Source organism: Symphodus melops, assembly GCF_947650265.1.
Source record: "Symphodus melops genome assembly, chromosome: 8".
Lineage (NCBI taxonomy): Eukaryota > Metazoa > Chordata > Actinopteri > Labriformes > Labridae > Symphodus > Symphodus melops.
The window spans coordinates 5,245,925-5,260,629 of record NC_136698.1 but is presented as its reverse complement, the minus strand read 5'-3'; the positions used below and the strand labels follow the sequence as shown (position 1 = coordinate 5,260,629).

Sequence of the window (14,705 nt, the reverse complement as noted above, 5' to 3'; positions counted from 1 at the left end):
AGTCTTGATCCTGTGGCTGTCATTAAAACTTTTGCAACAGATGTTGCCAAAAAACTTTTTTAAGCACTGCCTGTTCAGTCATTGCTTCAGAGCCACCGAGGATGGACCACTTCAACCGATTCCCTCCTGATAGCAATATCCATAGATAAAGATAGATTCTTCAAAAGGAAATGATACCATGGGATAGATGGTAGCATCAAAGTAGGAGGATAACAGCTGAGGTTAGATAGCTAACCTCATTCAACAACATGGGAATTATGGGTAATTGTGTATTTTTTTTCTTCTTTTCTTGTTCATTTCTCCCCCCATCCTGACCTCTTAATTATATCTCTCCAAGATCTAATAACAGAAGCTCCTTAGTTTGTGGTTCTATACCAAAGGGTTTATAATTTCAAGGTTAACAAGTGCAGCTCTGTGTTCACAGTATAAGAAGCAGAGGAGGAACGGCGAGAGGATGCATAACGAACACAACAAAAACAATCATGGAACTTTCTATATCCATGAATCTCTGCATCAAACCCACCCCAAAAATCTGTTCTAATTGTTGCCCGTGCCGACCAGAGGGATCTTTGCTGTAATATCAGCAAGTTCAATGTGTGTTTTGATCAGGATGATGATACTATGGCTTCTCCAGCTGATCCCAACTGCACAGGCTCTGGTTTCAAAGTGCCCATCATAGGGTTTGTTTTTTTTGGCTTCACTTACAGCTGTAGGAGGTGGAGAAGTTGCCCATCTTTAAATACAGTCAGCAGTTGATGCCATGTCGGCCTGTCAACCAGGACTGAGGTGGTATCTAGCTTGTTGTCAAAGGATGCATGCATCCTTAGAATAAAGAAGAATGGTTTTTGTGTGTTCTTTTCCGAGGGGATGGATTTAAATATCCAATAACCCTAAATGAAAATAAGCATAGTTGTTTTCAATGTCCTGAATCACGAGATAACTTTTTCAATTTGGATTAAGACTTGGTCGAAGATGAAGAACCACGCGGTTGATACACGTCTTTCTTTAGTATCCTCATAATAGGGCTTGGTTACCATCTCATCTTGATATTTTGAGGCAAGAATTCCTGACACCTGTTCCATTCCCTGCAGATAGGAGAAACACCAGCAACTTTCTGAGCAGGATGCTGTGCTGAAGAATGACCGCTGGGTGTCACTGTCCCCTCACAAAGCGCGGTTGTGTACGTGTGTGTGTGTGTGTGTGTGTGTGTGTGTGTGTGTGGGTGTGTGTGTGTGTGTGTGTGTGTGGGTGGGGGGGGGGGGGGGGGGGGAATGAAGAGGGGTATCAGACCCATTGGGCATTCAGTTTGGGTCAGGCTGATAAAAGGATGGGTGATTGGTTTACGATCCGACATACTCGCTGCTGATTGGACAGCAAGGTGTGAGAGAGAGAAACGCTGAGAAGGGAGAGAGAGAGAGAGAGAGAGAGAGAGAGAGAGAGAGAGAGAGAGAGAGAGAGAGAGAGAGAGAGATTTACCAGCAGTGTATCCGCTTCAGTCCCCGTTGACTCTGCCGGTGCTGCACTGTCAAGTACAGGCACACACACACGCACACACACACACATGCACATGCACACACTGAAGGCGGAGATGTGACTGTTCACCAGAGGAATACAGCGTGTTTCTGTGGGATTTTCTTTCTTTCTGTCAGCGGGATAATGGGAGAGGACAGACGGGGAGACATGTGGACCATACCGGCCACTCTGCTCGTCTGTGTGATGACTTGTGTCTGCGCGGTGGAAGGTAGGTGTGCGGAGAGGCAGTGTTCAGATGGTGCAATGTGAAGAGTTCATGTATGCACTAACTATCATTAAAGCTGCTTTGTCTCAGCTTTTTATTTTAAGACTTATTAGCTTTGTGGAAAAAAAAGACGTCTAGTTGTATTTTGTGGCAGCAGTCCATGGCTGTTAAAACACTAAAATGTGATTTTTATTGCGTGGGGATTTATCACGAGAAGTTGAGCGGGGTGTGTTATGGGTTTAATTTAGAGATGTCAGGTAGCAGGGGGATTTTGGGACAGTGCAGAACTATGACTGGGCTTCACTGGAGGTTGAAGATCTCATTGTACAAAACATGAAGGATATGAAATGGCAATAAAGTGTCTAGTATGTAATTTCCATATCTAATTATCCTGGATTTAAACTCGTTTTTTTCACCGGAATCTCTCAAATCTACGCAAAATGTATGAACACATCTTATATCCAATTCCACTTTTCTTTTAATGCTCATCGTTAGAGGCTCTATCTATCTATCTATCTATCTATCTATCTATCTATCTATCTATCTATCTATCGAATGACAAAAAAACCTGGATGCTATACATTCAATACCTCCTCTCCTAAAAATGCATTTTTTGTACATTGTCACAATCTTTCTTGATGATCTTACGATAAAAAACAGTCTTCTGATGAATCTAAAAGGCCTGAAATACATGCAAACCACTACCAAGCATGGATTAATCTTAATTCCAATGCCATTTTGTTTGATTGTACATAATTGTGTCACATTAGGTGCTTCAATTAGATCCGCACGAATAATCTTTCTGCACTAAGTGGCAGGTAATTTTCCCAAATATAATCCAAACATTGCTGCGTTTCTCTATTTCTATGAACACACGCTGCAGCTCACTTGAAGCAGAGAAGTGAAGCATGATTAAAGCTCACAGGTGCAGTTACTCTGTGGATCTGCTTCCTCCACCCAAACATCACCTCCTGTTGATCCGCCCATGAAGTATCATCTCACCCATCTCCTTCTCAAACCTCACCTTCTGACCCTTTTTCCTTTCACCTCCTCTTTCCTTTCTTCAAACACCTCCAGCATCACCGCCTCCCTCGAAGCTTCATTTTGCACCTGCTGCTCCTTTCCTTTCTCCTGCTCCTCCCAGAGCATCACTGCTATTCACCAAACAAGACCTCCTGCTTCTCATACCAATCCTCCTGATGTGCCTTTCCTTCTGCTCTACGCTGGGTTGTGGCTGCTGCTTCTTCCTTTCTATCACCTCCTGCTACTTCTGTTGCTTCTTTCCAAGCGTTGAACTCAACTCCTGCTCTTCAACTAACATCCTCTTTCTTAAAATTCACCGGCTCCTCTTCCTTCTAACCAGCCCTGACCTCCAGCTTCTTCTGTCGCTCCTCCCAGAGCACAACTCACTGCTTCTCCTCCTGAAGACTCCCAACTTGTTCCTCCTCCACACACATCCCATCCTGCTGCTCCTCCTCATTAAGCCTTAAATTGATACATATCATAGACTGGCACAGGATTGAGTCCTAAAACTCGGAAGGGAGTTAGCATTTTAGCGCCATGTGTTCCTAACTCTAAAAGTCAATGTGGATTTTGAATGGGTTTGTGGTTAGACGCCTGAAATAAGGTCTGTGGTGAACACGAGCTTAAGAGATTTTCTTAGACAAGATAAACTATGTTAGCTAAGACCCCTGCTTGTGAATTTTAAAGTTTTTACGCATACGCATGTCGAGACATTAAACTGTCATCACGACGGGAACTCTCTCACTAATCCTCCTCTCAGCTTTTAGTCATGATTTTCAGTGCTCTTGTAAATATAAGGTTAATAAAGATAAGCTACGGTTTTGCTAGCTTGTCAAAACCGCTGAATAGATCGATGAAGCATGACGGCCATGACGTCAAAATCAACCGTGTAGTTACCTTGTAGCATAACGTTAGCTTTTCACTTCTCTCGGCTGCATTAACTCTTCAAATTTCATAAAAGTGGTGTTCATGTGTAAAGATTATCCTGCTGAACGAAACAGCTACGCACCAGAAACGTGTGTTTCTCTGACTTCATGTTCGAACCCATGGCGAAGCTTCTTCGGGCGAGGCCTACAAAAACACGTCGCATTTTTTCCAGTCTCTTGCTCCTGCGCCTCCTGCTTTCGGCTTTCTTCGAATGTTGCTGCTCCTGCTGTTTCTTCCTCTGCGTCGCCTCCTGTTGCTCCTCTCCAAGCAACAGCTCCGCCCCCTGCTGTTTTCATGCTCCTCTTACTCCATTCTGCTCCTTCTTGAGCCTCACTTGCTTCTTTCATTTCTCCCTCTAATCTCCTCTCGACGGCCCTGTTGATACTTGCCAAGAATCACCCCTCGTTCTTCCAAAAACATCACCTCCTGCTGCTCCTCTGGATAATCTCTTCCTATTAATACGCCATGCTATGCATTACCCAACTTCTGTTTCTCCCCAACTTCTCCCCAAGACTCACCATGTGCTCCTTCGCAAATATCACTTCCTGCTGCTCCTCTTTATTATCTCCGAGTGTTGTTGCTCCTCCATTTCTAATTGCGTACTGCTATTTCGTACTAAGCTGCTTTCAACACACTTTTTTAAAGCTTCTCCGGCAAAATCCTTCATCCTTCTTCCAAAGAACGCACCTCCTATTTTACCCTATGCTCCCTTTACACAGACAGCCCTTTGTTGCTGGCCATTTATCACTTCCTGCTGCTCCTTTTTATAATCTATTTATGCTGTTTCTCCTGCCTGTGCGCAGTCCAATGTACACATTGAGCATTCAAAGCATTAGTTACTGTTGATCCTGCTTTTATCCCCGAGCCTCATTTCTTCTTTACTCTACCTGCTGCTCCGTCTGTTCCTGTTGCATCCCTTACTCCTTCTCCTCTTCTGACGTCTCTCAATGGTACACATCTTTCTTCTACTCCTCCCAGAGAACATCTCAAATTGAATCTACTCTACTCACTTCGTTCCCTCTTAAATATTGACAGGTTTTTCGACGAATATCACCTCCTTCTGCTCCTCCCTCATCTCTGAATGTCCTCACAGACCCTGTGTTTCTTCCAAAGCATTGTTTTTACTTAGCCCTACTCCCGAAAACATCTCCTCCTTAACCTTCCTCCTCAGAAGCGTCACTTATAGTTTCTTCCTTTTTGCTACTCCTCTTTCTAACTCCTCGCTGCATCCGTTTCTCCTCCGGCATTCTTTAATGGTTCCAGTCTTCCTGCTACTCCTCCCCAAACGCCCTCCTATGTTTCTCCCTTAGCTCCTTTCCCAGGTATTAATCCTTGTTCTTGCACAAATATCAACTCCCAGTGTCCCTCTCCAGCCTCACTAAATGTTGCCACTCCTTCCAATTCTCCCCAAACATCCTCTCTGATCGCTTACCTAAAGCATCATTTTTTCGCTGCTTCTTTTGCTCCTCCACCAGCTGCTCTCTCTTGCACACTGCTCCTACTTCTGCCAGTGAAACCCATGTCACTTACTTTCTGATCTTTTCTTCTACCCCTCCCAAAATATCTTTGATTCTGTCCCCTTTGCTCTCCTTATTCTCTTTCACCTTTTTCAAACTCCTTTGAACAATGCGTCCACCTCCTTTTTGAATGCGTCTCTCCTCTCCTGCTGCTGCATCCACAGTCTGCCGCTCCTCCCGTGTCCTTTACAGCTTCTCCTCCTGCTCCTCCTTCTGCTGCTGCTGAGTCTTCTGTCCCTTATGGAAGCGCTAGATTAGTCTGCTGCTGTGTTTTAATGGCGCGCGTAATGACGGGCTCCGTAGTGAGGCTCCCCCATTATGAGACATGTAAATGTGTTGAAGGGCAGGTCTATTTTTGATTAAACAGAACCCTGTGTGTGTGTGTGTGTGTGTGTGTGTGTGTGTGTGTGTGTGCGTGCTGGAGACAGAGGAGGTGAGTATAGAGAGGGGAGCTGAACAGGTACAGTGTGGGTGTGAGGTTGTTTCGTGGTCATGGTGGTCTTTTCATGCTGAGTAGGTGCTTAATGAACTGATGTATGCGCTGATCCGAGCCTGTTGGTATAAAACGGATCCACTGCTGACACGCCCTCTGTTCTGTTCACTTTGTAACTTCTCCTCTAAAAACTTTCATGTGAAGCTCAACTGAAACAAGCACTGAGCCAATATAAATACATAATAATATATATATATTTACAACTTGCTAATTAAAGCCGCAACAGATAGAAATGTATTTTCCCTGAAGGAAAGCCTTGTGCCAGATTGCTCCAATATGACTGCACAGTTTAAACAGATTAATTCAACAGAGAGGGAAAATTTCAGATGAAACAAGGAATACTTAAAATCTCTTGTCCTTTTCATTAAGGCACATACAGGAGCTTGTGCTTGTTTGGAATTCAAGTTCATTTGCCTTTATTACTCCTGTAAGCATGTAGTCAGCTGTTAAAAACATACATAGCCAACAATCAGCATACAATATAAGACGGACTAAGAAGTAAAAGTCAAATTGACAATAAGTAGAATAGATAAAAAAAACATGAGTGGTTTAAAAAGGCACATTACTTTTGTTTTTCTCTTTGACCTATATGCCATCAGGCTGAATCTTTGGCCAGACAAAAGCATCTTAAACTTCTTGGACAAAGGATAACTTTTTTTTGGATGAGCCTGATGAAGGCCACAAGCTGTGTCTGTAAAAAATACTGAGATAGTGGAAAATATCTAGAGTGTCATTGGTTATAAAGCTCCTCTAACTTTCAGTACATAGAAATGGAAAGAAAAACTGCAATCAGGTTTATATAGATAAATGATGAGAAACAGTTTAAAATCTTCATCAAAAATTCCTCTTAGTGTAAAATCCTCATATGGCTCGTCTCAAATACACAGCTTAATTCAGTTCTTGTCTTGTGTTTGTTAGTAATTTTTTATACATTCACATATTGTATTTGAAATATATCAGTTTAAAGCCCCCCTAAAAAAATCTGGCCATCATCCTGTTAATGTCAGTACAGAAAAAAATGTGTTGTTGAAAAGTCTCCATCAGAAGCTTTTACCAAGCATAAAGTCATGAGGTCTTATTTTGGAGAGATCAGAGCTACTGAAAAAAGGTTTGCTATCATGAAGGGAAAATATAAAGAAGACATAACTCTGACCATAACTGTTTCCTGTCATCTGTGTAGCCTGAAATTGCTGCACTAATACTCTGACCTCACATTCCCTCAGGTGTCACAGCTTTTCGCAGAGACCAAATTGCCATTCTGTAATCCAGCGTTTGACCCTGAAATTTTGAAAGTCAATACAAACCCTGACCCAGCAGATATTGTTAGGTGTAAGTGCTACATATCCCACAAACAAGAGCCTGCGGGAGGGATGGCAAAGTCATCTGTGTGTGAACCAAACGCTCCGTCAGCAGCCGCAGCCGCAGCAGCAGCAGCAGCAGCAGCAGCAGCAGCAGCAGCAGGCTGAAATCGCTGATTTGTGTCAGTGTTGAGTTTTGATTTTTAACTTTTTTCATGCAAGAGCTGCTGCTGTCGTTGGAGCCCAATTTAGACAACTCAAGTTTGCCCTTCTACAGACGGGAGTATATATACAAAATATGCATATGATTGCCATGCACATATTATTTCTGCTCCTACACATACCCTATTTTCGTCCTATCCCCTGGAGAAGTGTGAAAACATACATGTCGTGCCCCATCTGTCATCTGGTGGGAATGCTAAAGGTTAAACATCTCAGATCCTTCTTTAGATGCTGCTACTAATATGACAAGCTTTAATTATTGACTTTGTTCAGTGTGTGTTCTTGTGCAACAAATGATCCACATGGGGAAACGTATCACACATTTATTGCAAACTGATATGCAGATGACACACTGCTCTACCACACACACACACACACGCCTGGCTGTACCCTGCTCCATGCTCTCTCTGCCAGCTCATGTTTTAAAGATGTGGTTGCTATATTCATCTGTTGACAGGTTATCAATGTGACAGACAGATAGTTGAACTGGGGAAAAGTAGCTGCATGGAGGAGGATCCATCGCACCAGTCTTGAGGCTTTTACACCATTGTTTCCCAGTCTATTTCTCCTCAGGGCTTTCTTTCAGAATAAAATATTTATCTCCACATAAAATTGAATTGTTTCAGAATAATTTGGTTTGCCTTCTCCTTCAGGTGCTTGGAACCTGTGGGAATATTTACCTTTTGCAGAGAGACTCTGAGTCCTTCATTTTTTTATTTTTTTTTTATTTTTTTTTGGGCTGTATTTCCCACAGCGAATTGGGCATCAAGAGGCAATTTCAGATCAGTCAGCCGCCTCACCCACAGGCTATCCGACTTCAATATCACAGTTTTCAGTTGTTGAGGAAGTCATCTCTGGCAAAACACACTCAATGTTTACTGAGATGTGATTAAGAAGTTCTGTTGGTGTGAAAAAATATATCCTAATCTATGAATTTTCACACCCAGCCTGTGAATTTTCACACAACTCAACTATCCGTTTCCTTTTATTAGCGATGAGTCATGTCAGTTTCCGGGGTACATTTTCAATGCAGACTTTTGCCTGTTTTATACCAAATGTTTTTGGTCACAAAGTACTCTACAAATCATCTGCCAAGATGAAAGCCTTTAAAGGTCTTAGTGCTGAAAAGCTTGGCACATTATCCATTCAGAGCTGTGTTTTGGGAGATGGGAGAGTTCGCTTCAATGCATAGACATAGACAATAAAATATTCAAACTGTTTGGGTATGTTAGGTCTGTCTGGCTCTGTCTTATTCATTTTTAATTGTGCCATAATTTGACAGCTCAAAAGGTTGAACATTAAATTTCTTCTGACCTCATTTTTGTCTCTGACTTTGTCCAACTTGAGTCCAACTTTGGGCTCAGTCGTGGCTGAAGCAAAACCAGTAACGGGCAGCACAATTGACCTCGTGGTAGTTTATGCTCGTAGTCAATAATTGTAATTTTTCTTGCCAACAGTTGCAATACTTAAATATGTACATGAGCATTAGGGTTGGGCATCATTAGTATTTTGTTAATACCAATACTTATTTGGTGCAAAAAATCAAGACCTGACTGAAAAGATGGCTCAATGTAAAAAGATACATCTCATGAGAGAATTGTGTTTACTGCTTTAACACCTGAATTAAATACTTTCCATTGAATTGAACCTCACATAAATGCCAAAACATGACATTTATAAGTACGACGAACAGTTCTCATTTTAAAATTTACTTCTTTTCAATTAGATTTTCCACATTTTCCACTCTGATTATAGTTAACAAAAACTTATTGTTTTACCTTGTTTGGCTTTTTCTTTGTAATGCTCTCTGTGCGGTACGTCTTGAGCTCCATCACACGTACAACGTAAAATAATTTAAGTGTGGTTGGCATTTTACTAAAACCAAACAGCTGAATAAGTAGACTTATAAAGACGCATCGCTTTCCCCCAACTGAGCTGTTACTGTAAAAACAGATAGGAGTATGGTTTCTCCATTAGCTTTGCTGTCCTTTAACATACAGTTTCTTGATACCCATTGTTGATTTGCATTTCTTTAAATTTAAGTATCCGTCCATTTGAAGGCTAACTGTAACTGTTGTTTAAGCTTGGTTTTGGTCTCCACCAACTCCTGACAGATATTTTTGGCTCATAGGCAGCAAAATGCTCGACTGTCTTCATCATATTTTTGCATTGACATTATTTGCCTGTTGGGAATGAGATTGAGAGCAGGGAAAGTGATATAAAATACCAAAAAGAAACCAAAACATTTTTTTTTTTAAGCAGAATTGACAAAGAACATGTTGCCAAAAGTACAAGATGGGGGTGCTGTTTACAACCCTCTGAGTGAATCATTCATGTAAGAGGCAGTCAATCATTTACCTACTGTACAACCACTGTTTTATCCTCCACAGCTGCCAGTCTTGACATGTTTAAGAGCATTAATTGATTTTAGCTGCAGAGAGAAGCAGAAGGCTTGCAAATTATAAAACACTTCACCACCCAAACTCCTAAGGTTATTTGCATAACAAACCAGTCTAAATAGATTATATTCCCCGGATATGAAACTCTAATTGATACTGTTAGAGAATAGAGCTCTGGTGGGCATAAGAGACATAAAAGAATCCTTTGTTTTCACTTAAAATTCCCCCCTTCCCTTCACTCGGGTCCATTATTCTGTCACTTTAACTAATTTGCAGCTCAAAGAGTCACATCAAGTCAGCCGTGTGTTAGACAGATGTCAATGGCATGCTATTTAAGCCCTTCTGTCCTCTTCTATTCAACATGCAAGGTAAGCTGTAGAATCAATTACCCTTTGTTTCTGGCAAAGGCAAAACAATTTCTCTACACTCTAGACTCCACCAATGAAATATATCTAATTTATCTTAACCTCAGGCCTCTCATGGCAAATACACCTACGAGGGAATCTGGAAGTATTTGTATCTTTTGAAGGCAAATCCGGCTGATTGGGAAGCAGCGATTGTTTCTTGATGGCTGTCGTTTTCCTTTCGTGATGGCTCAGCGGCAGCAGGAGCATTATTCCACTTCAGAGACATAAGTCAATGTTTCCATTCCATTCATCAAGAACATGTTAGTGACTTTTTGAAGCATGATTAAAAGTTAAAGGTAATTGAGGCATCTTTGCATCAAAGTTTTTAAAGCAGCTAAACCAGCTTCCTGGCAAAAGTTGGCTAAGCTTTAAAAATTGCGTTTATCTGCCGGTTAATTGAGCAGAAGAAGACAAGTTGGCCACCAAAAGAAGTCACCTGGACATTTGTTTGTACCTGTTGAAGCCTCTATTAGTTTACTTATTTCTTCTTTATTGTTGAATGGCCTCTTATAAAAAGCTTTTAGGAGCTTTACTCAGTTTGGGAGTAGCTTACTGCAGAATAAGGCCACAAGTTTCATGTCATTATTTCACTGAATCTGACAAGTACTATCTTGGATCGCAGATACGGTCCAAAACTTTGATTGGTGTAAAGATCAACATAGCAACCTTAGCGTTCATTGCACTGGTTTGGGACTTGCTAGCTTGGCATTTGGGTTGAAGCTATGGGGTAACTCTGAATCAAATGAGAAAAAATGCTTTGCCTGCTCTCTATAATTGTCCTGTTTTCATCTTGCGTTTGGTTAGCTGCCTCGCCAGCCATTTTCAGCCTACAATCATTTTGCAGTAGAAAATGTAACCCCTAAGTGTCACATTAAGGACAAGTCATTTGGAGTGCAGTGTACATTTACTGAGTCTAGCTGTTGATGGTTCAACGATAATACTTTGACACTTTTGACAAAGAATCTATAAAACTGTAGTTTCTTTTTCTACTGTCACCCTTGTGAAACAGAACATGTGTGCGAGTTAGGATCCCTTTATTTTGTCTAAAGCATCTTTTCTGGGGCTGAGCAGTCTAAGCTAGTTTGTTAAGTCATTTTAGTAGCAAATCAGAGCACTAGAAGTACTCACTCTATTGTGCTCTTTTCTCCTCTATTCTCCTGCATGCTGCATACTGCGCCTCTGAGCTTCAAACCTGTATAGCTCAGCATATGATTGAGCATAATGGCCCATTATTTATTTTCTGGTTGAGAATGGGCCTTCTGCCAGCCTCTTCAGGGCCCCCGCCGTGGGCATATGGTCTCATGGATAGCCGTGCTAGATATTAAGGACTGTGTCACTGCCGGAGCAAAAGAAAAAGGGGAAGAGGACATAATGGGGGAGAGAATTGCACTTCAGTGATTTTTCCTCACCTTGAAATAAAGGCGTTTGTTGGGGGGATGGTCTCCCAATCTCACAGCCATCTGCAATCATCGTACATCATCGTCGGAAGACGATATATGTCTCTGGGAACAGATGCCAATATTCAAAATCTGATGAAGCCAGTGATAAACCCATTCCAGGGAAGACTTCCTTTTTCCATATGGTTGATACATCTGCAACCTGAACACTGTCATCTGTTGAGTTTGTCAAATTAAGATGCAGATTTGTAAAAATGTTCTCAGATTTGTCCAGATCATTGTAATTCGCAAAAAAACAGAATGGGTAGGCTCACAAAGTTTGTGAAAAAAAAAAAAGCATCAGAGGTTTCTAGAACTGTGACATGGCATTGATAAGGGGTGTCGCGCCTTTGTTTCAATTGGTTTTGAAATATTTCTACCTTTGCGATTCATGATGCTGTCAGTGGCAAAATCTACAGAGGGAAAAAAATGCATTAATGAAATTATACAGTACCTAAACAGTTAGAGGGATCAGGTTGTGTTGGACCTATCAACGACCTTTTGGTCATTTAGTAAAAACATGCAACTCCTGGAAATGTTACTTTGACAGTAATATGAATGAACAGGAAAAACCCTTCAAGTTCTTACATTTTAGAGAAGCTGTAACCTGTAAAATACAAAGGAGTTCTTTCCTGGATAAAGGACATAAATTATTAACTTAATATCACAATTAATCAGTGTGGAGCTTACAGTCTTTCCTTTCTCCCTGCACAGTTTCTTTTCACTGTCACGACCTTCCAACTCGCAGTAGGTTGACTGAGCGTCAGGTCTTTTAAAAGCAGTACCCGACTTCAGACTCAGCCGCCTTGTACAGACACAAACTTCTGTTCTGTGGGTCGCTAAGCTGCTCTGCTGGAGCAGTCAGGCATTCAGGGGTTCTGCTCAGGACAAAGAGGGAAACTGATCGCATTTGAGAGGAAGGTTATTGTTCAGGTCCGACATGTGTACTCTGAGTGTCGACTTTTGTCTGGCAAAATGTCACACACTTGAACCGTGCACGTAGTGTGACCCCACATTTCAGACTTGTATTTTTTGTGAACTCTTACTTTCATTCTTTTTATTTCCTCTCTAAATTTTCAATCAAAAGGGGTCAAAGCATAAAAAAACTAGGGCAGGTAGAACATCAGGAGAGCGACGGGGGCAATTTAAGTTTGACAGTTTTACTCTGCGTGACAGCAGTTTTGATAGCAAATCTCCCGAGAGATGTACAGAACCAAAAAGAACTGGAGGAGGACGGAAAATGAGTTCAAGCAAGAAAAGACATGAAGAAAGAGACAATGAACCCAGTGGTTAGCCTTCTGCAGTTTAATACATAGAGCAGCAAGCCAATAAGTGTCATGTCCCGCCCAACAGGGAGCCATTTTAACAAGCTCTAAGTGTTTGAGAGGCTGTTAACAGGCTTGTAATCCAGCCTGACAATGTTTGACTGCAGCAGAATTTAAATCATAACCTACTTGTATGAAAACATACAAGTAGGCACACACAAGTTAGAACAATCGAGCAGCCTTTATACACCAACATCTTTAAAGGTGCAAGTCTTTTGTGTGTTGATTTATCCACAAACAATAGCTTCACTTGTTGACAAATATCCCAACTACTAAAGAGACGTCACATGGTCTATGCACCTTTAAGGAAAAGCTAAAGCCCCAGCTCTTTCCTGAACACCGACACACTTAAAGATATTCATAATATATAGAATGTTTTTTTTTTAAGATTCATTTTTGGCTTTTTGTGCCTTTTTATAGAGAGACCAGACTATAGAGTCAGAAATCAGGGAGACGGGAGAGAGAGTTGTGAATAGCATGCAGCAAAGGAGCCACAGGTCAGATTCAAACCCGGGCCGTCTGCTTGGATGACCGTAGTCTCCGAACATGGGGTGTGCACACTAACCGCTGTGCCAATAATGCTCAACTTAAGATGGTTTTGATGCTGATAAGCTGATTAGAAACCTCAAGAGTAGCTGTCGATGTTGTTGTTAATGACTCTATATTAAGTGCTTTGCCTCTGTGCCTGCCTGTGTATCCAATCAGACTTAAAGCTGTTCATTCGCACTTTCTGACGTTGTTTCCTCCTCTATCGATCCTTGCTTGTGTTAACACTCTCAGCATTCGTCACTTTGGATAAATGCGTCTGCTAAATGAATTGTATAGTGATAAAGGATGGCGTGCATCATCCTGCTGGTCACGATCCAGATTTAATCTTCACACAGCAAACATGGTGCACATGCTGCACTGTGTGCTTTAAGCCATGATCCACCTGCCTCTCAGCTCTAACACGTCTCTTCATCCCAAAGAAGAAGACGGAAAATGAATTTTTTATATGGGTGCAGGTCTGAACCTCTGCTGTGTAATCAAAAGTACACACACCGACCATCTCATATGGGTGTACTGCACTGCGCGAATGACATCTCCTTTTCTCTAGAACAGTGGTTCTCAACTGGTGGGTCGGAGCAGAGCTGTTTTTAGTGGGTCGTGAATACGTGACTGGAAAAAACTTTAAAAAAGTCTTCAGACATGTTGGTTTTGTTCCTGCTCTTTGTTCCATCACATCTTTCGTACCATCTAAGAATGAAATCTATTTTTCATTCAACAAATGGTTGAAAAAAACGTTTTTCGGAAATTTTCAATTTTTTTGTTTCAATAAAGGAGTTGGCTGTTTGTCCTTAGACTTGAACACCAGCAGCCTCTGAGCATACCTAAGTGAAAGCAGCACTGCAACAGACAACTCTGCATTTAACTCTCAGTGTCACACTTGTCAAACTCTGCAATTTAAGGACATTTCTTGTAATATCTTTCAAGTTCAAATATGACAAAAACATTTGTGATTTTACAGTTACTTCTTGTGTAACATTTACTCATCGTAAACATTGCTGACACACTGCTGACATTGTTAAAGATGTGGTTTGGTAAAATGCTGCAAGTTACTGTGTTTTGAAAGAGGGTCAAGCGCTTGCGATCATGTTGCCTCAGTGGTCCCCATCGCTCTGTAGCTGTCAAGACATTTGAAAGATTAATGTCAAGTTTTGTTGGCGGCGTCTGAGAAACAACTGCAGGAAAGACGGAAATAACAACTCAATAGCCCAATAAAGAACCTGAGGTACAGTAGTCATAAAGGAATCTGCATTTAGGTAAACACTAAGCAATCTGACAGGAACATGAATTGAAGTGACTGTATTTTGTCATTGATCACGATAAAAAGGTAAAGAGTTGAGGGATGTCCAAGTTGTGCATCCCTTGCTCTACTGT

At 41.4% G+C, this 14,705-nt stretch overlaps 1 protein-coding gene across 1 annotated transcript in view; it reads left to right on the top strand.

Moving 5' to 3' along the window:
• The first annotated feature begins 1,421 nt into the window (after positions 1-1,421).
• Positions 1,422-14,705, top strand: part of LOC306828085 (ephrin type-B receptor 1-like) — an 86,891-nt gene continuing 73,607 nt past the window's right edge. Inside the window, exon 1 of the mRNA XM_079350305.1 lies at positions 1,422-1,741. Within this exon, the coding sequence (XP_079206431.1) occupies positions 1,657-1,741 (85 nt within the window). The 5' untranslated portion in view covers positions 1,422-1,656. The remainder of the gene's footprint in view (positions 1,742-14,705) is intronic.